We start from the raw sequence: 27,644 nt of genomic DNA on the forward strand, positions 1-27,644 counted from the left end.
CCGCTCCAGCCTCCCTCCGGCCCCGCTCCGCCCCCGAGGTGACCGGCCACAGCCACGGCCCCGCTCCGCGGCCACGGCCACGGCCACGGCCACGGCCCCGCTCCGCCGCCCTGGCCCCCCTCCCGCCCCTGTCCCCGCGCGGCCCCTTCCCGGCCCCGGCACCACCGGCGGCCGCAGCACTCCGCCCCGCCAGGATCCCTGCGCCGCCGGCGGGAAATAGTCCCCTCTCTCCTCCGGCTCCGCTCGTAGGGAGAGCCCCGCAGCGCCGAGGCGCGGCCGCGGTCTGGGAGCGGGAGGAATCCTTCCTTCCTCCTTCGTCCGCGCCGCCGGTGTTCCACCGACATCCCCGCCCCTTCGGCGAGATCCGGCCGGGCAGGCGCGGAGGGATTCCCGGCGCCGGGGGAGGGGGGGCGCGACGGGAGGGGGGAGGAGGTGCCCGAGGGGGGGGCGGGGAGGGGGCAACATGGCGGCTCCGTATTAACTTCCCCCCCCTCGGCAGGCAACGCTGCCGCCGCTCTCCCTTGCTCCCAGCCCTGGCATGCTGGGCACGATGGAGAAGGGAGCAGAGCTCTTGGGGGGTAAGAGCCGGGCAGCCCCCAACGGCGCCAAGAGCAGCAGCCCCTCCAACGGGCACTACTCGGAGCCGGAGAGCGGCGGCGGCGACAGTGGCGACGAGCACGGTGCGAGCCTGGGGCCGCCCCGCCAGCGGCGGGAGGGGGGGTGGCGGAGGCGGCGGGAGGGGCGGCGAGCCGAGCCGCCTCCCCCTTCCCGGTGCCGGGGCTCCGCCGCTCCGTCCGTGCTGCGGCCGAGCCGCGGCCGCGCGTGTGCGGGGCGGGAGGCGGGAGTGCGCAGCGCGGCCCCGCGGCTGCCCCCGCAGTACTCAGCGATGGGGAGGGAGTGTCTCCCGGGAGCCGCCGCCGTCCCCATTGTTCCGCTGGAATAAACTCCCCCTTCCGCCTCCTCCTGCCCCCTCCTCGGCGGTCGTCGGGGCTTAATCCGCGGCGGCGGCGGCGGGCGGGGGGGCGGCGGGGGGGGAGGTGGCTTATTCCGCACGGCCGCGGCGGGGGCTCCGCCAGCCCGCCCGCCCGCCGCACGGCGGGAGCTGGGACGGCGCCCGGGGACACTCCAGCCCGTAATTTCTCTCCCCCCTTTGCCTTGCAGATGTAGGAATGAGGGTCGGAGCGGAATACCAGGCGCGCATTCCTGACTTCGAGCCCGGTAAATGGCTTTTCGGCTGTAACCTGACATCTCCCGAGGCGGGAGGGGTGGGCTCGGTGCCGGGGCTCGGCTCGGCGCTCCCCGGCGGCGGCGGCCGCGGGGTTGTATTGAGGTTGCTTTTGAGCCTTTGTGTCGGCGATCCGGTGCCGGCGGCGGGAGGCTTCGCCGGGGCAGCATCTGCGCTCCGTGCGCCCGGGGGCGCGGGGGCATCGCGGGGTGGGATTCTCACTTCGTTATCGGCCTCATTATGTGCATCCGGCGGGAGGCAGTGAAGCAGAAAAAGGTTGGAATTTTTTTTTTTCCCCTTTCCTTAAACCATAACGCACATAATACATTAACCAGGTGATTTTTAAAATATTTGGCGAGGGGTGATGGATGTTCTCGGGCAAGGGTGGGAAGTGATGCGCCCTGCCGGAAGCGGAGCAGACCTTGGCTGCGTGCTGGAGGCGCTGGGTGGAAGATGCGCTTGGTGGGAAACTCCTGCTCCTGGTTTTGTGTGCTGTAGTAGCCTCGCTAGCCCCGCCGTGGCAGGCTGAGCTGCTCTCCTCCGCCTTCCTCGTCCCCCCAGCCCCGCCCCGAGGAATACTGGGTACGCTCGCATAGCCTGGTACTCGGCTTTAGCAAGTCAATCGCTAGAATGCTGTCTTGCCTTACTACACTGAGCAGGGAGATCAGAGGAGCGTTTATCAGTTTTGCTGTAGTGGTCAGATGAAGCCTATCTACTTTCCTGTTCTCCAAACGGGCTCCATCGGTGTCAGATGATTTCTCACCGGAAGAGGATTGCTCACATAGAGCCTCCTAAAGCTGGAGAGAGCCCCTCTTGATGGGCGCAAGCCCCGCAGGCCAAAGAAAAGGCCGGGAGAAAGAAAGGGGAAGGGTGGGATTAAATGGATGCATGATCTTGGCAAAAGGGAATGCCTTTCCCTTAGGAAGGAGCACGTAGTCTAGGTCTCTTTGTTAATAAGGCTAACTGCTTACACCCTTCATTTTTACATTGCCTACATAAAAATAAACACAGATAAAAATGATTGTTTCTAACCTGCAGCCAGGGCTTGTTTTTCCTACAGGCCACTTAAATTAGAAAAGCGCGTAGTGTTTGTTTTTCTTTTGATTAAAGGAACTCTTCAGCCCTTGTAAGACAACTGAGGTTTTGTGGTTTCAATTTTGTAAACTGTATATGCAATAGGATCATTAACTGGCATCATTGTAACTGCAGAACTAATTTTATGCTCTCTTATAACTGGATCTTTTAGAGCTTCTAAGCGTTTCTGGGGGATGGAATTCAACTAATGCCCCTTCCCTAATAACTGGGACTAATATATATTCACTTTATCAATTTCTTTAATGATGGAGATGTTTATTTAAGAAGTCCTGAGTTAGAGGCATAATGTATAGTATTGTCTTTCTTAGTGTGTCTACTTGGATTACTAGGGCAAGAAGGTAGTGACTTTTTTTGGAACATCTAAGTCTTGCAAAATATGAAATAAACAAGTCCAAAGTTAGGAGTACAGCACATACTTACCAACTTAACAGATTGGTTGTCTGAGATGATGTCAGCAATATCTCATACTTTCATCTGATCTTTTTGGTTGAGTTTATTCTTCCAATGAGTCGTCAGGTATTGTTTCTTAGAAGTAATGCCAGGCAAATCTATGCTCTTAGAGCTACATTTAGGTTACTTTTTTGTAGCAAGTGAGGTAACATGCACCATTTTACTTCTAGGTTGCACAGACACTATCTCTGATTAACTATGTTTCTTCTTGAAATTATTTTAATACCCTTTTTTGAGGTTTTAGCTGGTACTTTAGAGTGTGTGTTTATTTGTGATACTCCGAGTGCTGTTTTTTGAAGCCCCTTAAAACAAATAAGTGGGAGAAGGTAATCAATGGTGGATGGGAACTAGGCATAACTCTAAGACACAGTCAGCCCTCTGATAAACAGAGATGACTGAAATGAGTAGAATAAATACCAATCCTTTGGTCTCACTTTGCCTGTGTTGAAAAATACCCATAAGCAATGCTCTGCAGCAATACACTGAGGAACAAAATATTCATAATCAAATTAAGAAGGTAGTGAACTTTTTTTTTTTAACAGAGTTTGTGTAAAAAATACTTTTTTAAGAAAAAGTGGATCAACTGTTTCTCAGTGTTTCTTGGAAGAAGTGGATTGTGGTTGGAAGCAGCAATTAGGAGAAGTTAGTTTAAACCATTCTTTCTTACCGCTTCCCACACCATACACTTTTTACAAGCAAGCCTTCAGACAGGGCTTAAGGGAAATAGCATTTTTAATTGTCACAAGGTATTACTGCAGTTTTGTCACTGCAAGAACAATTTTAATAAGGAAATTTAGGGGTTTCATTTTATCTAATTTAGTGAGTTAATACACCATACACCATCTCCTGCCCTCCAGATTTGTCTTCTCCTGGTTTTCCTATAATACTTTATATTTTTAGTGAAAATGCTTCTGCTTCTACTTTCTGACCCACCTATAGATACAGCAGAATGTTACAAAATTAGTATCCTTATGTTGTGGGCTGCTTACATTCTCTTGGAAAGCATAGTGGAGAATGTACCATCCTGCTGTGTCATCCACATATAAGATAACTACTAGAGAAGTGTTATTCCACTTGGATTTGGACTTCCCAAAGGTTTCAGTATGAATTTTACTTACTTAATACTGAAATACTTGTTTCCCATTTACCCTCTTCTCAGGAATGAGATTGGGGCTGTCAAGAAGAATATTTTATACCATTTAATGTCACTTATGGAATCCATTTCTTTATATGTCCTTATAACTTTTCTCCCTTTAGTCTTCGAATATGAAAGCAAGCTTTCCTAAATTGAAATTGTATGGTGTGGTGAAGTGTATAATGTTTTCCATTTCTTCCATGCTGTCTGTCCTCATATTCCCTGTTTTGTTGGATTTTTTTTTTATTTATTTATTTGTTCATTTAGTTACTTATTAAGGTTTCCAGTCCTTAGTTTTAGACATTCAGGTTTTCTTCCAGTTAGTTTCCATGGTTTTGTTCCTAGCTTAGTTCAAAGCTTAGTCTTAAGCAGAGAATGGTACATCGTATGCTGGAAACCAGTATACTTTTAAATTTCCATGCTGCCCCATGGAGCCCTTACTACGTCTTGTATTCTTCTGGATTATCATTTTATTCTCGGTCCTTGGAGTCATGCCCAGAGCTGCACCATCCATGTGTACCCACCTTCTAATGTAAAGCTGAAGTTTACGGAGTGTCAGTTTGCTGCTGTAATTTCCCTATTCTGGAATCGGTGGAGAGTGCCTGTTGGTCCTCTTCAGCCAGCTCCATTTCCTAACTGGTATTGTTAGAGGAGCACGGCAGCTGGAGTTCAGAAGCCTCTTCCTAAGGGTCTTGAATGAGTAGTTTGGTCAGAGGGAGACGTGTTATGCTTCAGATGCAGCTCTTGGCCTTTCTCTTCCTTACAGGCTTACAGCTCTACTCTTCTAACACACTCTGGTTCACATGTTCCCTGGTAGTTCCAGCCACTGTCCCTAATAAGAATGGATCTTGCAGAGATCATGTTGCTCTTGAAGTACAACACAACTTTTTTTGGGGGGGTGAGAGAAGCACTGCTTAGGGCACAAAGGGCAAGAAGCAGTTCTCATAAAGGTAAGTTATGATCCTGCATATGCAGAGGGAGAGATCCCTGTACTGTAGCTAAGGACATCCTGTGTTTAGGGCAGGATGCCTTCCTTCGAGCTACCTGTACCCATACCATTATTTGTTTGTCATCCTTGCTTTCCTTTTGGCAGTGTGAAGGTGCCACCTGAATGGAAGCAGTTGTCCATTTGCTGCTGGGGTAACAGCACTGCTTTGCAAAGGAGTGTTCTGGTGGAGGCTGCGTGTTCATCACATGAAGGTGGCACCTCAATAGGGAAGTGTCACTGCATACATGATCTCCTGCAGGCACAATTACTCTGAAACTTTTTTTTTTCACTTCAGTACTTGAATATTCAACACCTGATAATATCCACAATATCAATTTTTCTGAAATTATCTTAAGTTTAGACATTTCTTGCTCATAATGAGAAATTCTAGTAAGTTCTTTAGTGGTCCTGCTTTTTCCTCATTTCAAGAGTGGAGTGCAGGGTAGTGGCCATTTACTTGTGATAAAGAGCCTGTAAGAGAAATGTTGTTCCTGTAACACATTTGCATTACTCTTCATGAAGTATTACATTTCTAATGACTAAAAATGGCATGCTTTTTTGTTCTAAAGTGGAATGTTATACTAAGGAGTTTGTTTTTATATACAAAACCCTTTCAGAGTTTAGAGCTTATACCTCGAAACTGATGCTTTATGAATGTATGTACCTTTTTGACCTGTTACAAAGTTTATGCTGCATTTAGGTTATATGTCTTGCGCATCTCATTTTGGAAGACACATGAGTTCTTTTAGTTTTTATAAGTAACTGCTTTTAAGGTCACAATCGAAATGCATCTAAAGATTGCAAAGATGATAGCAGATACAGAACACTGCCAAACTAAAGAGGGAAGGGCAACAAAGCATACTATGTAAAGGGAAAGCACTACACTGTTCTCTTTTCCAGAGCATTGATTTTAGTTTTTTGTTTGCTTCAATGAGATGTAGAGCCTAAATATCAAGCACATAAGCTTAAAATGGAGTGAAAAGTTACTTGTTTCACTGAAAAAAACTTTCTCCAAGAAGAATGCACAGAAAGTTCCACTGAGGGTGATTGCTCAAGGAATTTGTACTAACATAAGTATAAATGCTCCAATTGTTGAGCAATTTCTTAGCAGGATAAACTCTTGAAAACAAATAGACTGAGATGTTTTATGTAGTAGCCTACATTTGTGAAATAGGAATGGAAAGTAGCAATTAATGTTTTTCCAGTATTGGGGAATTTTCTTTACTTTTACAGCATGTTTTCAAAAATCAAATAATCTGAAATTTAATGCTTCAGTATTTTCAGCAGTACTGCTCTGTCCTCATAGGTTAGGTAACTTGTACTGCCTCCCTTGCTACGTTGAAGTGGAGGTGAACCACAAACAAACTAAACCCAAAATTACTTTTACACCTAACTGCTTTCTAAAGCTGTGCAATTCAGTTGGCTATGAATATCAAAATTGTATGGTTAGGAGAATCAGAACAAGAGCGAGAGATGAACAGAATTGTTTCTGGTGTAGCTATTAGTATAGTTCCTTGCTGAAAGAGGGACCAGGGATGATGACTGTATTCTACTTCAATTTTTTGATTTGTTTTAAGGAAACCTAACTTAACACAGTACTACACTAATACTCCTATGATAGTGATAAGCTTTAAAGTACTAATAGACAATCAAAACTGATGGAGGACAAGACCTCTAAGTTTTGTATCCTTGCCACCTTTAGAGGGTATAGATTCAGGTTAGATATAAGGAAGAAATTCTTCCCTATGAGGTGGTGGTGCACTGGAACAGGTTGCCCAGAGGGTAACCACCCACAGAGTGCCCCATGTGTGGAAGTGATCAAGGCCAGGTTGGATGGGGTGAGGTCTTCCTGCTCATGATGAAGGGACTGGAACTAGATAAGATTCTTTCCAACTTTAGCAATGCACTTGAGTGGTTTAACGGGTAACCAGGATCCTGCCCAATATTTAGTTATGCTTGAATCTCATAAGAATAATGTTCAAATTCAACCATTTGATGTCTTAAGATAATGTGGAACTAATGATTTGGTTTTCTCCTCCCCTTAGTAGCTGGGCTGGACTTCTTAATACGGTTGAATTTTGCTTACTGTCACACAGTTGTTTTCTAAATCATAATTAAAAATACTGAGACTTACTTGTTTTCTTACAGGTGCCACAAAATATACTGATAAAGATAATGGAGGGATGCTTGTATGGTCTCCGTATCATAATATTCCAGATGCCAAGTGTAAGTCCTTACCTGCTTAGGGTTTTGGGTGCTTAACTGTAACTAAGTTGTTTCTGGTGTGCTTGTTTGCTCTTCATTTTATGCACACTGAAATTGCAAATAGTAAATTAAACACAAAGCTTCTCTCTTTTTTTTTTTTTTTTTTTATTTAGAAAGCTCCAAGGAAAAGAAAGATCACCTTCTCTTTTTTTAGTTAAGTCTGTTTCAAATCACGCTGCTTATGTTGTATTATCACCTTCAGTGTCTGTGAACCCTTTAGTTATTAATAAAAAAATGTCTGAACACAAGAACTTGCTGCTCTAAATTTCTAGGAGAAGGAGTTGCAGTGGATATATTCAGAAAAGATACTCTGAGGCCAAGTTTAAGGGGAAATTATTATTGCTGCCATATAAAGAAAAATTGAACATTTTCTCCCTTTAAAAGGGACCTGAAATACAGGAGTCGTCTGACTAAATGTGATAAATTATCTGTTAAATCTAGTTTAAACCTGTCTCCTATGCTAGAATTTCCCAAATGTAGTATAGAGAAGTAAACTTTGAGCATGGAGCCATCAGAGTCCGGTCCTCAGGATAGTTTCTGCCTGATACCAATAGTTAGAGGTTTGTATCCTTCTACATATGAGAGAACATACCTTCAACTACTCCAGAACAGTTAGAAATAAAATACTCTAAAACTATGATTATTAAATGCTTTGTTTCTTTGAATTACAATTAACTCTTTGCTGCCACACTTCGTGGCAAGGACATCTCTTGTTCATTTGAATAAGGAGAATATAATTATTTCCTTTTCTCCATCATGCTTCCTTTCAACTACGTAGTTGCCACTTAATTGTGAACTGTAGAAGGTAAATGGGAAGAGTTTTTGTTTCTTTGAAAAAAAGTAGGACTTAATTGCAAAATGACGAGAAGTGTTCAACTCCAAGTTGACTCTGTTATGGCTAAATATGATTTAATAAATGTTATTGGTGAATTTGAAGACCTAATTATTAAAATTTTTATATCTTCTATTGGAAAATGACTTAATGTCATAGTTAAAATCAATGTTGGTCATTGAAAACTATGTTGATATTGAGGATGCACATAATCATTGATATGGGACCTCTTTAATTTTTAACGTGCTTGGGGATACAAACAGCAGAAGTAGTTCAATTTAAAACTAAACCAGGAGTGGGTTCCAGAAAGGCATAGCCTTTCAATAACCAGTCAGTTTCTGCTTTAAATAAATAAATAGAGCCACTGTGGTTATGTTGTAGTAAAAATGTGAAAGACAGCAGATTTAGTAAAGGTAAAAGTTTGTAAAATGTTGGATTAAATTTAGTGTGTTTATTTATTATTAATAAAGATATGATTATAGTTCATATTTTGGGGGATCTGAGCCTATGCAGTTGTTAAAGCATGGGGAGACTGTTTTCCCATGTTAGATTCTGTGTCATACAGCAGAGCTAAAAGTACTGAAGAATAATTCTGACATTGCTTTGTTACAGTGGATGAATACATAGCAATAGCAAAGGAAAAACATGGATACAACGTGGAACAGGTAAGTGCTATGGAATGAGAGTACTCATTTAAAGGATTTTTTTAAACAAAAAACTGTAACACAACTCTTTTTATTTTTTTTTCCCATTGGTTACTATTAATTAACACTGTTTCTCTTCAGGCACGGCAGCAAACACTGCAGTTAGATGGATCTGCATACAGTTGTGGTCTGGATTCTCTGCAAAAGATTGAGCTCTTTGTTTTCATGACATGCTCAGCTTGTAATGTGCACTTTTGAAAGGTTTGGTATGTTTCTTGATACACTGGGCATGTCATGCAATTGTGTGTGTATATTTAGCTAAAGAATTTCTTAGGGAAGCAGCTTACAAATTTCATGTTTAATGTTAGATAACAAATATGGTATAATTTAGAACCATTAATTGTGATAGGGATGGTACTGAAAAGTTTTCTTGTGTATTTAAAAAAAAAAAAAAACAAACCAATTTTGAGTGTTTTTTTCAGAGACAGAAAAACAGAGTCAAACTCTATGTTTGAAGGTAATAAATTCGCTTCTCATTTAGCAACCTGCGGTCACCATTCCTTAAAATAAGGATAAAACTTTGCTGGTCTGCTCTTAGTTTTATTGCAATTTTCTTTATCAGTTAACGAATTTATGTAAAAGTGAGGTTACCTATTGTGAAAAATTATTTGGCACACAAGGGGAACCAGATTGTACGATCAAGTTTTGGAGGATAGAAGCTCATAATAGCAAAGACTTGCTCATCAACTGCTGTCTGAAAAAGAGGCTGCCAGTGTTACAATGTTCAGAATACCTGCGGTCTGGTGATGTTCATTTATGGCTTGACTTTTGTTAGGCAAGAGAGAAAACTGATGGATCCCGAGTCTAAAAGAGATGAATTTTCAAAATAACTTTTGGTACAAAATATTTATGGACTGTTCACAGTGGAATAGAAAATATCTTTACAAGAGGTGTTTGTCACTTGACATTTTAATAAGAAAAGAGGTTTGCTGTGTCCAGGCTATTGGAAGATGTGAAATCAGGGGTTAGAGAGACAAATGGTGATCATGTCTGCCCTGGATGATTGAAACAGTGGATTACATTTCCCAATTCCCATGCCATACTTGGCATCAAATCTGTCAATGGTTCTCTGTCAGAAAGGCTAATGAGCATAAAATTCTTTAAGAATATCAAGAAATGAAATTACGTAAGAAAGTATATTTAAATTTCCATTCCTTATTAGGTGCACATGACATGGAAGTGGCCATGCTGTTATTTGTGGATTGGAGAGTTGTAGAAAGAGCACTCTCACTTTGAACTTTCAGACTTGCATTTTGGATGATCCTCTGGCTGCTGAAAAGTATTTTTATTTTCTTTTTTGAGTGGGCTGGTAATAAAGGCCTGTAAGGAACTGTGTAGGTGATAGATGCTTGTCAAGTAAGAAAACAGGTCAGATTTGAGCCTCTCGGCCTAGTTTATGCTACTCTAGAATTACTGCTGCCATGCCAACCCTAAATTGTCTGGCTTTCATACCATTAATAAAGTACAGAGGTGCCCACTGTCACTAAAGAGAATTTTGTAACCTACAGTAAATAACCAGTAAAATTGTAAATATATTTTGAGAAGGGGTTCTGATAGTCAAATTTTATTTTAAGTAAATAAATTGCCTGGTTTTATTTAACTTGTCTCAAGATTTTAGAAAGTTGACTTAATCCAAAGAGGGACTATTTCTTTTCAAAGGCTCTCGGCATGTTGTTCTGGCATAAACACAATATTGAGAAGTCCCTTGCTGATCTCCCTAACTTCACTCCTTTCCCTGATGAATGGACAGTTGAAGATAAAGTCCTATTTGAACAAGCATTTAGCTTCCATGGAAAGAGCTTTCACAGGATCCAGCAAATGGTAAAGTAATATTTCAATCAGAAGCACTAAATAGCTCAGATGCACTAGAACGAATGCCCCTCTTGGGCTGAAACTTCATGTTGATTTCTGTGTAAAAGCTTTAGAAAGAACTTTGAATAAGTGATTTAACTTAACTTTGTCGTGTCTCTTGGACGTACAACTTTTGCACACTAATGGAAAAAACCTTCCCCCCTTTTTAAAAATGTATGTGAAATACTTCCCTGCTTTCCATCTTATCGATGCACTTAAAATATTTGGTTAAAGGTGGCTGTAAACAGAGCAGAATTATAAATTTGGGTGGAATTTTAATTTTTAAAAGTGTTAATATGTTAATGAATTCTTTTAGCTTCCAGACAAGACCATTGCAAGCCTTGTAAAATATTACTATTCTTGGAAAAAAACTCGCTCTAGGACAAGTCTGATGGATCGGCAGGCTCGAAAACTAGCTAATAGAAATAATCAAGGTGACAGGTGAGTTTTAGGTTCTTAAATAGCTAACTAGAGACTAAAGTCTTCCAAAGTAGAGATGGGAAGTAATTTCTAGCCATTATATTTCAGTGTGAACCATGTTTTTTAGGTCTGAGCATCTGTTGTGATGTCTCTGATTTTACCAAGGGGTTTGGTGCCTGTGCTTTAAGAACTATCAATCTGTGTGAGTTGAAATAACAGATTGGAGTGTTTTAATGGAGAAGTATAAAAACAAGGATTTAAAAAACCCTGAAGTTTGGGAATGTGATTTAGAAATAAGGTTAGACTTCTCAAACTAAGCATTATATTACTGTATAGGGAGGAGAGTGGGTTTTTTGGGGATTTTTTTTTTGTTTGGATTTTTTTTAACTAAGATGGAATTAAAACTGAAAGATCAACCACTGTAAAGAGATGTAGTGATTAGAATGTCCAAGAGTTGTTTTATAACAACTTCTATTAAACTTTTTTATATAAAATCTCCTTTTAGGAGAATTTCCTAACATTTCTCCTAGTTACTATGAAATTCAAGTGGTTACTATTCTTGAGCATTAACTTGCACTTTTGAAAAGGTGATATAATGTGTTGAATATATAAGTAACAATCTGTGTTTTATATTGGAAAGTATAGTTTTATATCTATGCAAAACTGCATAACTGGAGCAAAAGGGTCTTTCTAATAATATGCTATTGAAAATAACTCCTGAAATCTAAAATTCATGTTTTTGTTTAATAACCCTATTTTTGAAAAATTACAGGCTAAAATCAGTTTGCTTCTACTACAGCATTTTGGAGGGTTTTGGTAATAACTAGAAATTTTTATTGTTTTTGCATTAATTTATTTTTAAATTATATGGTCAGAATGACTGCATTGGACTCGACTAAGTTGACTGTTTTCTTTTCAACATTTTCTCCTTGAGTTCAGCAGATTTCATTTCCCTCCCCCAGACTGCTAGACTTTGAGCAAGCAGTTTTGAAAAAGCAGTCCCACACTTTGCCATCATATATTGTGCCCTTTTGCTTCCCACAGGCTTAAACAAGGGTTTATTCACCTGGTGCAGTGGTTTGAAAATCGATCAATTAAAACTAATAAGGCAAATGAAAGGTTATTTCTAGCCTTGTTATAGCTGACCACATAAGTGTTCACACTGGCAGAAGTGGTCAAATTATTAAAGAAAACTGACATGAAAATTTATGGCAGCGATACCAGCACTGCTTAAAGTAACTTTGAAACTGTAGTTTAGGATTGTTTATTTATCATAATAATTCCTGGAATTTAATGAAGAAAATATGCTTGTAACAGCTGTCTTCTGAAAACTGCAAGTAATTTTGAGATGTCATGTGCTTAGAGTAGATAATTCTGTCTTACCCTGGTACAGATATATATATTTGGGTTTTAAAAGTAGATAAAATTACCTTTTTTTTTTTTTTAATAATCTGTCCTTAGTGACGATGATGTAGAAGAAGCTCATCCCATGGATGGAAATGATAGTGATTATGATCCCAAAAAAGAAGCCAAAAAGGAGGTAACAGATTGCTTAATGGTGAATGTTGGCTTGATTTCTGTGAATGTGTTGTTGAGAAGAATGAGTTGTAGTACAGAGATTTGGCTTGCAGCCTGCTGAAATTTCAGGGTCTTTAAGTGATCAGGATCTTGTCAACTTCTTATTGAAACAAGATTTTTATCATATATTTTTGTTTTGTGGATGTAAATGCGTCCCTTGTTACCACCACTGTGTCATGAGCGATCTTCATGTTTTGAAAGAGGTGTGTGCTCTGGCAACCTGGTAAAACAGTATTTGCCCTGCATAAGTCTTGTTAGTATGTTTACAATTTTCCTGGTGGTGAATTATTTGAATGAAAATGTTTTCTTTGAATTTTAAAATTAAATTACACTTTTCTAAGAACAACTCTTGTTGTTTGTTCAAAGCCACAGTGAGGCGATGCATTTCAGCTTAATATGTGGCTTTACTGAGATGCTTTGTACTCATAAATGTAGAGAAAGATATTTTTGTCGTCTTAATGAGCACTTACTGCTGGCTGTACAGATAAATGTCATGTTTGGGGTATGTTCAGATTTGGGGGGTTTTTTTGGGTTCTTTTTGAAAAACATATTTGTGAACAAGACTAGAAGAACGTATTAAAGTGTGTAACCATTTGGTTGTTTCCCTTATCAATTTAAAACACAGATTTTCCTAAATGTGACAGTCCGTGCTTCTTGAGAATGAGAGGAGAAGTAGTGCAAAACTTCAACGCTCCCAGAAAGTGGTATCTGGGATCATTAATAAAACATTGCAGTTCTAACAAAAATGATATTCAGTTGGAGACTGATAGTTTTAGATTCTGTTCTGAGCTTTGCAGTGACCTTCAATGTCTCGCTTTATCTAGCTGCCTCAGGGAAAAAAAAAAAAAAGGACAATTACAATTACCCCTTTCTGTAAAAGAGTTCGAGATTATTTTTTTAATACGTGGGGGTATGTTTTTTTAGAACTTGAAATGTCACAAGGTCTAATAATGAACCTTTTTACATTTCATTCTGCTATTGTAACAATGTCTTTGCAATCTAATGATTGGAGTTGCTGCCTCAGCCATGTCTAAATAAGGGCTGTTTTGCTCAATTTACTTCCCTGTTATTTGAATCACTACACGCAGTCCAGAATGATACTGTGTTGATAAACTTCTAGGAACAGGACAAATAGATTTGTAGTTTCTGATGAGCTGTTTTGCATTTACATAAGATAACTTTGTGATCTGGTATTTCTGTAAGACTTGAGTACTTTCGCTTCCTAAGCAAAATATAAACTGAGTAGGCTGCCTGAGCATACAAGAGCAATGGAAACTTTGTTACCAGAGAAAACTAAAATAAGCTAAACTCTCTAGCTTGGCAAGTCAAAAGCTCGGGAGAATGTTTTCACTTTAAAATCCAGACTGAACAGACAGAGAACTGCAATTTCATACTGAAAGAGCAATGCAGAACCAGAAAAACAAATGGTATAAACGGGGCAGAAGTAAACTTAACCTTGGGACTTTTAGATGTCAAAGATATAAGGCTCTATATCAATTTTCCAAGAAAGAGCACATATCTTAAGTGCTTTTAAGATGGCCTCTGTGAAGTCTGTGGACTGGATTAAGATGTTACATTAGCTGGGAAGAGAACATGGCAGAAGGTCAAGTGTAGTAGAACAAAATATCATTTGCTGATCTGTACTAATGCTACAGAACATAATAATGGCTGCTGCGTTTTGTTTTCTGTTTGCTGTGATCAGATGACCACCTCCTCTTAATCTGCATGGATGCCAGCAGGGAGGAGCAGTAGGGAGCTGCTTGAAGTAGCAAAAAGCCTGAATCCCATCTCTGTTCTGGTACTAAGCAGTGCTTTGAATTGGAAAATCCTTGCAGAGAAAGTAACTTTTGTCTCTGCTCCTGGTCTATGGAAAACCTGATCATTTGCTCTAAGGGAGTCACATACATGCAGACTAGCTCTTGCGTATCAATGCTCAATTGAAGATAAAGCTGAAATGTTTAGGTGTCCAAACATTTCAAAACAATAGTTACAGAGACTTTATCTCTTCTTTGCCACCACTTTCATCTTCAAAAAGGCAGACAACAAACGCTTAAGTTTTCTAAATTACATGGATTTTTATAGTAACTGCAAAAGTACGTCCATCCTCTCTTCCAAATCTCAAATCATCTCACCCTCTTCCCAAAGCAAATAGCGTAATCTCTTTTTGTAGAGTGCTTACAGCAGGTTGAGGTGTTATTTTACACATCTTGCCTGTTCTGGTTGACTTTATAATTCTTCCCACTTAATGTTTACCTGAACTCTTCCTATCTGGCCAGAAATAAATGTGTAAAGTCACTGATTACTTGTTTTAAACATGAGATATTGTTTACCTTATCTGCACATAAGAGATTCACAATTTATGCCCTCTTTCAGAGTATTCAGACTGGGATTTCTGTAACATTTATTGTATTTGCAGTCATGTTAAAAAAGTTTTGAAAACTGACCTTGCTTAGACTAATTCAGACTGATCCAGCAGATGACTGATATGCTCAATCAACTCATCTGCAAGGCTTATTTGGATACTACATGCAGAGGAGGATGTTAGCTTAGACTTTCTTTGTCATAAAGTTGACATTACAATGCTACATGGTACTTTATAAAGTTGCATACAAGATACTGTTATTCTTTAATGATTTATTTCTTGTAAATTAAAGGGCAATAATGAGCAGCCTGTTCAGACCAGCAAAATAGGTCTGGGTAGAAGAGAGTATCAGAGCTTGCAGCATCGCCACCATTCTCAGCGTTCCAAATGCCGTCCACCAAAAGGCATGTACCTGACCCAGGAAGATGTGATAGCTGTTTCCTGTAGTCCCAATGCAGCCAACACAATTCTTAGACAGCTGGATATGGAACTAATCTCGTTAAAGCGACAGGTACCATGGGTTATTGGTCTTGGTTTTGTTTTTTTTTTTCATCTCAGATTGTTCTGATTGTAATGGTTTTGAAGATTATCTGTGAAGATTCTGAAGCTTCTTTAATGTGAGTCTTCCTCATTTTATTCCACAGTTATCACCAGAAAGGCTGGACACTAGCTATTCTTCGGTTTTGTTTTTTACATTCATCTGCTCTTTTGGATAAAATGAAGCAAGATGACTTCTTTTTTTGATTAAGAAAAAAAGGGTGGGTAGAAGTGTGGCATAAAAATAGTGCTACAGATTTGGGGACAGGAAAAAATCTAAAGTCACGTTTTATTTGAATTTTTTGTGGTTTTTTGGTTTTCTGGGGTTTTTTAGCTTTGTTAAAAGTATTTGTGTGACAACTGAGAATAAGGCCAGTGACACAGAGGAAGTAACGTTTGTTATGCTTTAAATTGTAGCTGTTTTTCTGGATGCCCTTCCCCACATACCATGAAAGTATGGGAGGTATATAGAAATCATGGGCCTAGTTATTTTTCTGTTTGAATTGATAAGTTTTCTACTTACTAAATTTAGAAAAGCTTTGTAGTCTTCACCTTTAAGAGGACAATTGCCTGCGTCCTTTGCATGAAGAAGTTAAATTTTGGCACCTTAAGTTGAACCATAAAATCTATTCAGCTTCTAAGGGTACAGCAGTGTGTGCATGCTTGTTTTCTAGGAGCGATGGGGCTACAAAGTGAAGGCTTATCTCCTGGAATTTTTGCCTCCCTATAGAGCTGCCATGTTGCAAAATCATGGAGTGAATAAAGGGTTTCATGGGGGTTTTGCTCCCTTATATTCTTTTACAGGAGAAATATGCTTCTTTCTGTCACAGCAGGACTCTGGGGCTAAATAGCATAGGTGGGTTTCACTCTTTAGCCTAAGTGTAGGTGAGTTACAGCCTTGAGGTTGTGTTTCTCTTTTTTTTTTCTTGCAGTGATCTCAGAGATGCAGCCTTTGGAGTCTCCCACTGAGTTGTCTACTTTTGTGTCCATACTTAAGAACACTTGTAATAGCTGTGCACCATAGTATGCAAAACTATTTTCTTACCTATGTTACCTTGTGTGCATCACTGTCAGATTTAAGTGGTTCATAGATATATATATACACAATTTGGAAGCTCTGTCCTTCTTATAGACTAAGAAATATTTAAAATAATGTCAAGAGTCACCTTTAAAGAAAATCAGAATGGTCTAAGGAGTTAAATGTCAGAAGGAGTTAACTGGAAACATCTCATGATTTTTTTTTTTTTTTTTGGAGAAGGAAGAAATTAATAAGTTAATGTGTGCGGTCCATCTCATTTTTAAGAATTAAGTTTTGTGTCTAGAGTATTCTGGATTCTTCAGGAACATATGCATCATTATCGAAACTTGCTCATTATGTCCAACTTTTAATATTCTTGCAGACAAACTGTTCTTTTGAAAGACTGGCTTAAATATTTTTTCTCCATAGTAAATTATGCTGTGGCTTTTTTTTTTTTTTTTAACAGTTAAAAGTAGTGAAGCCTTAAACCATAATATTTCTCTTTCTAACTTAGGAGGTACACTTGTGGCAATCCTAGTGAAGATATATGTGTAAAGTGACCAACTTTCTTTGTGGAGCTGATTAACTTTGTTGTTTTTGACCAAGGTTCAAAATGCTAAGCAAGTAAACAGTGCACTTAAACAGAAAATGGAAGGCGGGATTGAAGAATTCAAACCTCCTGAGGTAAATCAGAATAAATATTAAAACTTGTGGCCTTGCACTTACATTAATGGGAAGCTACAGAAATGTGTTTTGCTGCAGTGCAGTGTTTGTATTTTAGCAGCAGCTTAAACAGGATCCATTGAATTACATGTAGGGGTGAGTCTGGCTCCTTTACAAGAAATTAGTTGTAGGCTGTTTTATGGGAACTGACTGAATAATGAAGCAGAAAAAACTGAAGTGTCGTGTCTGTTCATAATAAGAGGGAGCTGGAATCAAGTCCTGATACATGGGGGGAGGAGGGGAAGTTGGATTAAAAATAGGTAGTGTAGATTGCCAGCAATAAATTCTATGTTTTGTGGGAAAACATGACTATATATACATTTGGGCATCTGAAGTGAATGATTTATTACTACTGAAGTTCTCTCCTGGCTGGTTTTAAAGGCTTGTATATGGAACATAAATGCAAAACATTCTAGTCACCAAGTCCTAATAGTTTAGATAAATGTAACTATAAATTCAAATTCTGTCTGCATTAAGATCATTAGCTTGTGCAAAAGTTAGGGTATTGCTGATACTAAGAACTCCAATAAAACAGAGGAAAAATTACTGGTATAGTTTTAAGCTCAAATTCATAAATACTAGTACCTCTTCATGAAAACAATCTTAAACTATAAATTTGTAGCTTATAAGCAAGAGACTTTTATCTGTTTTGCAAAACGTAGTGCAAGTAAAATATATTGCTCAGGTATTTTGCAACTGTTGAAACAATTTAATGATCTCTGTGCCATTTTTCTAATTTTAATAGTCTAATCAGAAAATCAATGCCCGTTGGACAACAGAAGAGCAGCTTCTTGCAGTACAAGGTATGTTAATAGTAGCAGCAAGTTGAAATCTGATGCAAAGGATTTGCAGAGGTACTCAGGCTTATGTTTGTATTTCCCTCTAATGAAAAGCTAAATGTCATCTGGTCACTGGGAAAGTAGTAAAATTAGGGAGAATATTTAGGGCATTCATTCAAGCAACATGACACAAGTCTTTCTGTTAACCCATATTAAATCCCAAAGAGAAAAACTAAGCACGGTTTAACAACTTTGACAAGGTCCCTTCTAAAAAGTCATCTTCTAAATCACCTTACATGACTTTCTCTAAAGTGGAAGATAGCAGTAATGCTGAAGTAATAAAATTTGAAGCAAACATTTAAGACATTTCCATATTCCTAAAGTGGGAAAAAGCAGAAATAAATCTGCTTTACAGTTTCTCTCTCTTGGATACTTGACTAAGTCTTACTGGGGAAAAAAAAAAAAAAAAAGAAGAAACATTTTCTAGTAGGCTATTCATACAGCTAACTTGCATTTATTTCATTTATATGAAGTAAAAATGACTCTTGTCTTGCTGCCCAATCAAAGAACATGTAAGGAAAATACCTGGAGATTCTGTCTTGAAGACAATATATATTGACTCTCTTCTATGAATCATCTTTTATAAAGATGATATATCTGCTTTGTTTCTCTGTATTCTCTACCTCTAAAACAAAAAACTGAATTTTAGTGTAAAATGTTCAGTGGATCAGAGTATCAGTGAAAAGGGGTCAGGTGTGCCATACCCGGTAGTTATTAGTCAGATAACTGAACCTAAAGTTAGGTTTATTTTGAAGTATGAATGGAAATGTGGAAGAGCATAGTGTATCTGAAGTCATGCCTTTCAACTTACATGCCTCAGACTTGGATTTGCACCTCCAAACCATTCTCTGTCCCAAGTTCATCCTCTCAATATTGCTAAATCGATCATAATTTTGTTCCCAAATACAACTGAAGGAGATGCCTGTCTATGATAATCTAGTAAGTAGAATGTTTGCTGAAGAAGTGGGGGAAAAACAGGGTCATTGTACCTGCCTTAGCATGAAAGGTTTCAAGCCATCTTGGCTTTTCATAGTTTACTTACCAGAGTTCTCACTAGGCATCAGTTTGGAAAGTTGTAAGAATACATTCAGTGTTTGTTAAGCTATGGCATTGACAAATGATCAAACTGGAGGATGGGTGAAAGAGAGCAAGGGTTGGTGGTGACTTCTTGGAGAGTTCTAGTCTTCTGATTTCTTCCCTAGGGGATGTTTTGTGTTTTATAAAGCTAGTCAGCTGCAGTACTTAAGGGTAGGGTGAGAAATCAGGCCCTGTGGAAAAAATCTGTTTTCATTGAATTTACATGTGTTTCTTATATGTATTGTTTCCCTAATAGTCCCCTTTCTTTGTCACTGTCTAAAATGGAGATGGGACAGAACCTTATGGTCAGAAACAAAGTATTGTTATTATCCCTCCCTTACCTACTGCCCTCTAGTAGTCTCTTCCTCCTGGAATAAGTGTGCTGTAGGTATTAACCTCTGTCCCTCAGGCTAAAGGACCCTGATCTCTTTCTTCATAATAATTGCTTGTTTATAGAAGAAGGTAGTCATGGTTGCTGTACCAAAAGCTACCATAATGTGTGTTAGGCTTGAACTTGGAAGTTAACTTGAGCATGGGGACACTTAGTCTGTACATTTAAAATAGATTTATTTCATCAAATGTATTGATACATTTTGACATATGTTTTTAATAATTTTACAAAGATCATAAGCCTTATGCAGGTAGGTGGCACTTCTGTGATTTGTTCACTTGAATTTGAGCATTAAGTTCAACAATGGAAGTCATAAAAATAAGCTGTAGTAATATAATTTTGATACTGTTTTTCCTAGAGAGTTAAAAAACTTTTATCTGTGGGCTAATCTTAAGACATGCCAGTAACTGAAGAGGGAGTAATGAAAAAACCATCTTCAAATACAGCTGTGTGTCATCTTAAAAGCAGCTTGGGTGCCTGCAGTGGGGTTGTGGACTCAGACTTAAGATTGCTGAGCTGATAGATTAGACAGCAGATACATCAGATAACAGTTCAGCTTTGTCTGAATAGTTATTGAATGTAATTGAATGAACACTAGTTCATCAGACAGTGTTCTTCATTTACAAACTTCATGTATAGAAACGTACAGGCATGATCATATTTTCAAACTAAGATCTTGGCCATGCGAAAACATAACTACAAAAATGTTTTAAGTCTTGGTCAAGACAATAACATTTGAATTGAAAAGCAGTACATGGCTATCATGGCATTGCAGTGGAAAACAGTTGGGACAACTGGGATCTAACTCTGTGTAAGAGAGTTTCTGGGAGCACTCTAATTCCCATCACAGTAAAACTGCAACTCTCGTGACCCAGAGGTTGCCATTAACTACTTCTGCCTCATTGTGGTGCTGCAATGTATTGCTTTGGACCCAGAGTAATATTCTGTGTGCCTCTTGGTGTTTGCTGTGCTGTACAGCATTAAGCAGTTTAGACAGCATCAAACTTAGATTTGTGAGTTTCACTGAGTTAGACATTGAAGATGAAACACTGTAATCAATCAAGAGCATTCACATGTTCCAGTCTACCTTTACAGCTGGGTGAAGTTTTGAAGAGCTTGAAGGATTCCCATGATCAGAACTACTTTCAAATGAGCCAGGAGAAAAACATTCATACGTTTGAAGTGACTGCATTCGTCCTTTTGATGCTTCATTTTCAGCAACCTAATAAAATTATTTTTATTGAATAATGGATTAAATGCTGGAGAAATAATTTGAGTGGTGTACCTGAATTTGCATAAGGATGCATAAGTAATGCTCACCATTTTTACAAGGATGATGAGTTGGCATCAACTCTTACAGATATGCCAGCACCTTATACATAAAACTTTCACAAACATGCAGTGAATTTCCTCTATTTCTGATGCAGCATGAAAGGATTTTACTACATCATTGTGTGGCAGTCAGTGGTAATGCTAGAGCAGTAGTAAAGAACACTGAAAACAATCCAAAATGAGTAGTGCTGCCTTTTGCTAAGCTAAGGAAATTTTATTTCCTATAGATTTTTCCTCGGTGAAGGCAAGATACCTTGTTTTCAAGCTGTTTGCTCAGAAATAGGCTTAAAGACCTTATTTTTGACAACTTTGCTTGAAGTTAGTTGTTTTGTTAGTTAGGCTCCGTTGTTTTGCAGATTAAGGAAGGGAAGAAGTATGGACAGCATAATAACAGAAAAGGCTGAAATCACTCAAAGTCTGAACTAGGTTTCAAACAGAAATGTGCTTTATTCTACTGGGCACTTTGTTCACTTGATTAACTGTACAGGATGTTAGATATGTTGCAGTGAGCATTAAATGTTCATTATAAATTAGTAAGGGTAGTCATGGTAGGTCAGTCAAAGAATATTAAAACAGTGGCGGGAGTGTTGCCTGGGTGCACACAGCTTTTAGGGAGTACAGCTGATAAAGCACAGAGCCAAAATCTGTCTTTGCTTTGCCTAGATACATGCCTTCCCCCGTGGTTCTGACATCTTTACAAGGTTCTTGCAATCAAGATGGTTGTATTCTTTTATATGCCCCAGAAAATATCTTAAATAATGTAGCTGGGCTCTTGACAGTTGAAACATCAGCTTCAGCTACAGAAATTGTTACTATCCTGGAGCTGAACTTCTCTTTTAAATTACAGTGAGTGTGCATTAGCACATCAGAAATACCTAATAATGAGGACAGTAGAAAAAAGCAGAACAAGCTGAAGGTCACACTCTTCACCATTAAGTTGAAAAGGAACATAGCTTTCAGATTTGAAACAACTCTCACTTTCTGAATCCTTTGCTTCACTTTCTGAAGTGAGGCATGAAATCAGGCATAAATTTCTTTTCCTGTAATGAGACAGAGTGCCTGTCCTCTAAGCACTGTAATATATTTGAATGAATGAGTTTAGTTAGCAGAAGCTTCACAGGAAAAGTCAAATTGTAATTTACTCATGTGTAGCTGAGAGCAAAAAAATGAGTCTTCTGTTTACTCACTCTGTAATAAAACTGTTTTATTTCTTTTTGTCTCCAAACTTTTGGACATTTGTAATTAAAAATATACTTTGTGTAGCCAAAAGCTATGTTCTAAGATTTGGAAGAGTTTGTGGATTTTTTTTCTCTTAAGCAGGAGAGGAGGAATTAGACCTATACTCTAAATATAACAAAATCAGTATACTTTGTATTATAATTCCATTTTGGGGTTTAAAGTTATGGAACATTATACTCAAGGCTTGCAAATATAAGTTTAGAACTCTTTTTAAAGTACATGGTGGGATTTTCTTGTGAAGTGCTTGTAAACAAAAGTGACTCCTGCTGTCAATACAAAAATGAATGAAAAGAACGACAGAAAGATCTCCTCTCATGCTGCTGCCCCCTGGGGCATTTGGTCTTGGAGGCTTGTGCTAGGCCATCTTATAAACAGACACCAATATATTTACATTCTCTAAGGTAGTTGCCCCAAACCCACACATTTTTCTACCCATTTCAAACAGTGAATGAAAGCTTCAAGATGACTTTATCAGGTGAATGCTTGCCAGTTGCTCTGCGTAGCCTCACAAGTGTAGGAATGAGCAGTGTATTGTGACATAACTGTGCCCCCCTCTTCTGCCCTGTGCTTGGTCCAGTAGCTGCTGCCCTGTGCCACTCCTTCTGCTCTGGTTGTGGGAAAAGAAACATCTGTGTGCAGCTCGCATGTAGGGAACCTGTAGAAGGTATCAGTGTTTGTCACTTGATACTTCTAGGGTTATACCGTGTTTACAACTATACACACGTGCTTGGTCCCCCTTCCTCTCATTATAAGCTTGACATGGGCTTCTGCCCTTATTGTGAGCACACTGAAGGACTTAATATATTTGTCCAAGGCCAGATCTCTGTGGTTTTAGGTTGAGAGGCTTGGTGAGTAAGCCAGGATCTTTTAAGAAGAATGGGTAATGACCTTTTAACGAAGTTCTTGATTTGTATGTTGATAGCTGTGCAATTAAAAATTACTTTGTTTTAAATGGAAATTGAGGCCCTTCTTCAGATTGACAATTCCTCCTAATTAGTGAGTCCTTGGTTTGCAGGTCCCATAGGTTCTCTCTATAAATACATCACACGTAGCTGTGTCTGACTGATTCTTCACAGCTATGTTATTTACTTTGCCTTCCAGGTGTCCGAAAATATGGTAAAGATTTTCAAGCTATTGCAGATGTAATTGGCAACAAGACTGTTGGCCAAGTGAAGAACTTCTTTGTAAACTACAGGCGTCGGTTTAACTTAGAGGAGGTATTGCAGGAATGGGAAGCGGAACAAGGAACCCTGGCTTCTAATGGTGATGCTTCTGCTTTAGGGGAGGACACAAAAAATACTTCTAATGTGCCATCAGGAAAGAGCACTGATGAAGAAGATGAGGTGTGTTTTGTGTACCAGAAATAAGTAAGCATGGGTTGAGGAACAGCATTTTATTTAGTGATAAAATGTAAGGTTAACTGGTGTGGAGTGGCAAACCACATTCTAAAGAATGATGATGAGCTTGCATAGAACTTCAGCCAATGTCGTTAACCAGCTGGGAGCAGGACTGCACCTTTGATAGTGACAATCACATTACTGTTTTATTGTTAAAATACAGTTCTTGTTCTAGAAGAAGACTTGCTTCATAAATATTTTTAGTTCTGCTGTCTATAATGTTTTGGTTGGTGATTTCAGTAACTTCTCAGTTCTTTGGTTTTATTTTTTTAAATGCTGTTTCCTGTGTAGTGGACAGTGGCAGCCCAACTACGTCACGTTCTGCCTGGGATGGCTGTTCACGCAGTCTTGTCTTTGTCCTTTGTGCAGGCACAAAGCACTCCGGCCACTCAGTGTTTAGGCCCTTCACCTCCAGCACAGGCATCTGCTCCAGCACCTGCCGCTCCCATGGCAACTTTAAATCAGCCGCCCCCGTTACTTCGTCCAGCACTTCCTGCTGCTCCTGCTCTCCATCGTCAGCCTCCGCCACTTCAACAGCAGGCGCGATTTATTCAGCCACGGCCGACGCTAAATCAGCCTCCCCCTCCGCTCATCCGCCCAGCTAATTCCATGCCTCCTCGCCTAAACCCAAGGCCAGTGTTAACCACGGTTAGTGGCCAGCAGCCACCCTCGCTGATTGGAATTCAGACAGAATCTCAGTCTACTCTGCACTGAAGAAATAAAGCAGAATTATGCTAACTCCCACATCTGAAAAATTGTATCGGTGTACTTTTTTTTTTCCAAATAATGAAGGGGAGAAAAGAGCAAGCCTTCACAGGTACCAGACCAGTTTCCCAGAGGAGCAAGCTAATAACTAGAAAAGGAGCAACGTGAATGACCACCTGTATAAAAATATTTTTATGCCGAAGACTTGTACAGCAGAACAATGCCTACAATGCAGCCCTCCTCTATACGAATAACTGTTGAAGGAAGCTAACTTCTTAAATGAATAAATATTCAACACACCAAGATTTTGTTTAACTGATTTTTACTCTATTTATTTTATTACGGTTCTTTATAGTCAAGCATCTAACTACAGGAAAGTAGTCTGGCAAATCTAGGAATAGATAATATTGTAGGAGACTTAAATGTAGTGTTGGGTTTTTTTGTGTGTGTGAATATTTTTGTTTGTTTGTTTGGGGTTTTTTTACCTTTTAGTGAATGAAAATAACAGTTTAGGTTCAGAATTTTTGGCCCTGTTTAGGTAACGGTAGAAGCATTTCACACACTTGTAAAATGTAGATGTTTCTTCTCTTCATGTTTTTCCCAGAACACTTTTTCTTGTTTAAAAAGGTACTGGCTCCTTAAATACTCCTCTTTCAGAGTATTCTGAAGGCTCAATGAGCTGTTGTACCAAACTTACTAAATCTCATGCATGTTCTCAGAGAATTTAACTGAAAACAGGAGTCCAGTTTGCTGCTGCAATTGCTCTTGTAGGGTCGGCAGGGTAGAGAAGCAGCAGCTTACACCACCCAGGGGGATGACAGGAGAGGAATCTCTAGCAAGAACCATTAATTTAATTTGTTATTCCACTAATTCTTCTAATGTAAGTACAGTAAAATTTCATTCCTCTGAGAATGACTGCCTGCAGTTCGTGTGTGTTAAATCATTAATGTCTTGCCTAAGAATTAACGAGGGAAGTATAGACACTGGTGGTGCTGGTAGAATATCATGACAGTAGTTACCTCCTGCCAACCCAGTCTTACTGTTAAGTGATTATCTCTGATTCCTGATTTCTCAGCAAAAAAAGCTGAGCTGAGGGTATGGAGGTGGGGTGGGGTGTTTGTTTTATTTATTGGCTCAGTAAAACCTGCATTTGGGTGTTAATTAGTGCTTCCAAATTTTAGGAGTTTGATAGAAACTCATTTTACTGCATTCTTGTCTGAAATCTTGATGGATGCCAGCAGTGTTTGGGGTGGGGGGAGGGTTTAATTTTTTTTTTTTTTTTCAAGTAGATGCCTCTACACTTCAAGTAAACCAGGCTCCGAACTTGAGTAGCACTGTTTGAAACTGTGTGATCTGAATTAAGCTATTGAAAAATAAGGCATTCTTGGCTATGTAGTAACATTTATGTTGACTGTCATACTATTTAGAAAATTATTTTTGCTTATAGCTGAAATGGTGTTTGAAAATTCTTTTAAATCCATTTTATTATTAACTAGATTTGCCCTTGACTAGAAGGAGACTTTACTTCAAAACAGAATGTGCTCTCCCTATGCTTTTTCACAGACAAATTGGATGGACTAACAATCGGTTTAGCAGCTGGGTAATGTCTTTATGTGCAAAGGGAAGTTCTTATGCTATCAGATCCTATTTAATTTGAAAATGTAGTATTAAATTTGATAGTTGTAGTCTGAATTGCAGTTAGTGTTGACCTTTATGTTTTAGTTCTTCATTTAAGAATATTTTCAGATCAAACTTGAGAGATGTTTCTTTCTGAACAGGTTTCACTGGTGTGCTGAGGTTGTACAAAAGGTCATTCTTACAAATTTTCTTTTGCATCAGAGTAGATGCTTAGCCACTTCGTGTGCATCAGATGACCTTCTGTGTAAGAAAAGCAGCATTGTAAAACAAACATCAAGGAATTCATGGCCACAGAAATTTGTGTTCTGGGAGTCATAAGTCTTAAGTGTCCCCTACACACAAATCTGGCTCCTCTCTGCTCTTTAAAACCAATACAAAACTAAACTGGCACATTTTGACATCCTAAATATCTCAGTTTAATTGTTAAGAGTGATAAGATTCATCTTCAGGATTTTTTTTCTTTTCTATTTTGTTTTTATCATTGAGTCTCCCAGGTGTGTGTATTGTACCTTTGCTAATTTTTGTCTTGTCTCTTGTCGATAGACTTCAGTATGCAGAATGTTGGGTGTTACAGTACAGTTGGCCACCACCAACTGCTATAAAACTGTTCAGTACATTGTAATTCCGTTTAATCTTGTTTAAATATTCTATAACTGGGCAAAGGTGCTGTATTTGAAGGGGGGAGGGAGGGTCAGAGATAGGTAGGGTAGTATTTCTTAATTTGCATACACTGTAGCACACAGTAGGGAACTCCTAGCATTTGTAGTACTAAATAAGTATGTACATAGCAAAATGTCTTTATTGTGTGCTTTGCAGAATATGTGCATACAGTTTGCACGTCCTGTTTTGGGGGGTAGGGTTTGTTTTAAGCAGTGTTTGCCTGGAGAGTGATATGCTTGCTGCTTAATCAAAGGATTAAAGTTTCAAAGAAATCTGTGTCTTCTATTTTTATGTACCTTGTAATGGTCTAATATGTTAGGGCCCTTATACTGTGATTCTCTTCTAAATTCATTTATATTTTTTTAAGAATTAGAAATAAAATTATACAATGGTGTTGATTTCAGTGGGAAATTTCTTTTGCCATATCTAGTCTCCTGTTTTGTAATGTAGTAATGAACTCTGACTTCAAGGTTGGCCTAATTTTGTCACTTTAAAAAATGTAAAATGTTTGCACACTAAAGTTTGGCAGAGAACGTGTATTCTACATTGTTCAAAGCTAATGTAACTACAGCTTTTTGTACAGTTTATTTTAGTTAATAAAGCAAAACGGTACTAAAAAATGACATTTTACAAATGCAAGGCATAATCTGAACGACGTGTATTCTAGGAACAACACTTGCAAAATATGGATGTACAAGAGCTATCAGATTTAATTGTTGCACTTTAAATCAGAATGGGTACAAAGTTGAGCAGATATTTCTGCATTTAATAAAACAATCACTAAACATTGCACATCATAGTAAAGCAGTTTAATTTGTTGATCGTGAGCAAAAGGAATTAGTTACTTTTGTCCTTAGGTTTTTGTTCATCCTTATATTGTTGGGATTCTTCTTTGTTCTGGAAACCTCACAATTCATAGAGAACAAGACAAAAACCAGTAGCTTTATATGTGTTGGAGTTTGTGTATGAATAGGGTAGAATTGCAGAGTTTAGGCTGAAGATTACTAGAACTGTGTTGTGCCTCTTTATAGCAAAAGAAAGGAACAGACTGAATTTATAGCTGGTACCAAAGAGAAATGTGTTGTCAGACGAAAGCAAAGCCAAACGTGAGACTGTTTGCTTAGAGATGTGTTTCAAAATGCAAAGGAATTTGTAGAGAAGTCAGCCACTATCACAGCTCCAG

The 27,644-nt window shown here is 39.0% G+C and overlaps 1 protein-coding gene across 5 annotated transcripts; it reads left to right on the forward strand.

Annotated features, from left to right (window-relative positions):
• The first annotated feature begins 414 nt into the window (after positions 1 to 414).
• On the forward strand, positions 415 to 27,095 carry RCOR3 (REST corepressor 3). Of its 5 annotated transcripts, XM_027901990.1 has the most exons (12): positions 419 to 680; positions 1,162 to 1,218; positions 7,042 to 7,119; positions 8,603 to 8,655; positions 10,354 to 10,515; positions 10,862 to 10,986; positions 12,427 to 12,505; positions 15,198 to 15,416; positions 17,067 to 17,144; positions 17,929 to 17,986; positions 23,163 to 23,404; positions 23,828 to 27,095. In XM_027901990.1, the coding sequence occupies exons 1-12, from the start codon at positions 539 to 541 to the stop codon at positions 24,170 to 24,172; spliced, it is 1,638 nt and encodes a 545-aa protein (XP_027757791.1). In that variant the 5' UTR covers positions 419 to 538; the 3' UTR covers positions 24,173 to 27,095. The 5 variants fall into 5 exon arrangements, with proteins under 5 accessions (XP_027757796.1, XP_027757791.1, XP_027757794.1 ...); XM_027901995.1 differs by lacking the exon at positions 23,163 to 23,404 and having other exon boundaries at positions 415 to 680; XM_027901993.1 differs by lacking the exons at positions 419 to 680; positions 1,162 to 1,218; positions 7,042 to 7,119 and adding an exon at positions 8,776 to 8,895 and having other exon boundaries at positions 8,614 to 8,655.
• Positions 27,096 to 27,644: the final 549 nt, after the last annotated feature.

This window comes from Empidonax traillii, unplaced genomic scaffold, assembly GCF_003031625.1.
Source record: "Empidonax traillii isolate 1590-97213 ecotype Southwest subspecies unplaced genomic scaffold, ASM303162v1 scaffold831:size274641, whole genome shotgun sequence".
Taxonomy (NCBI): Eukaryota; Metazoa; Chordata; class Aves; order Passeriformes; family Tyrannidae; genus Empidonax; species Empidonax traillii.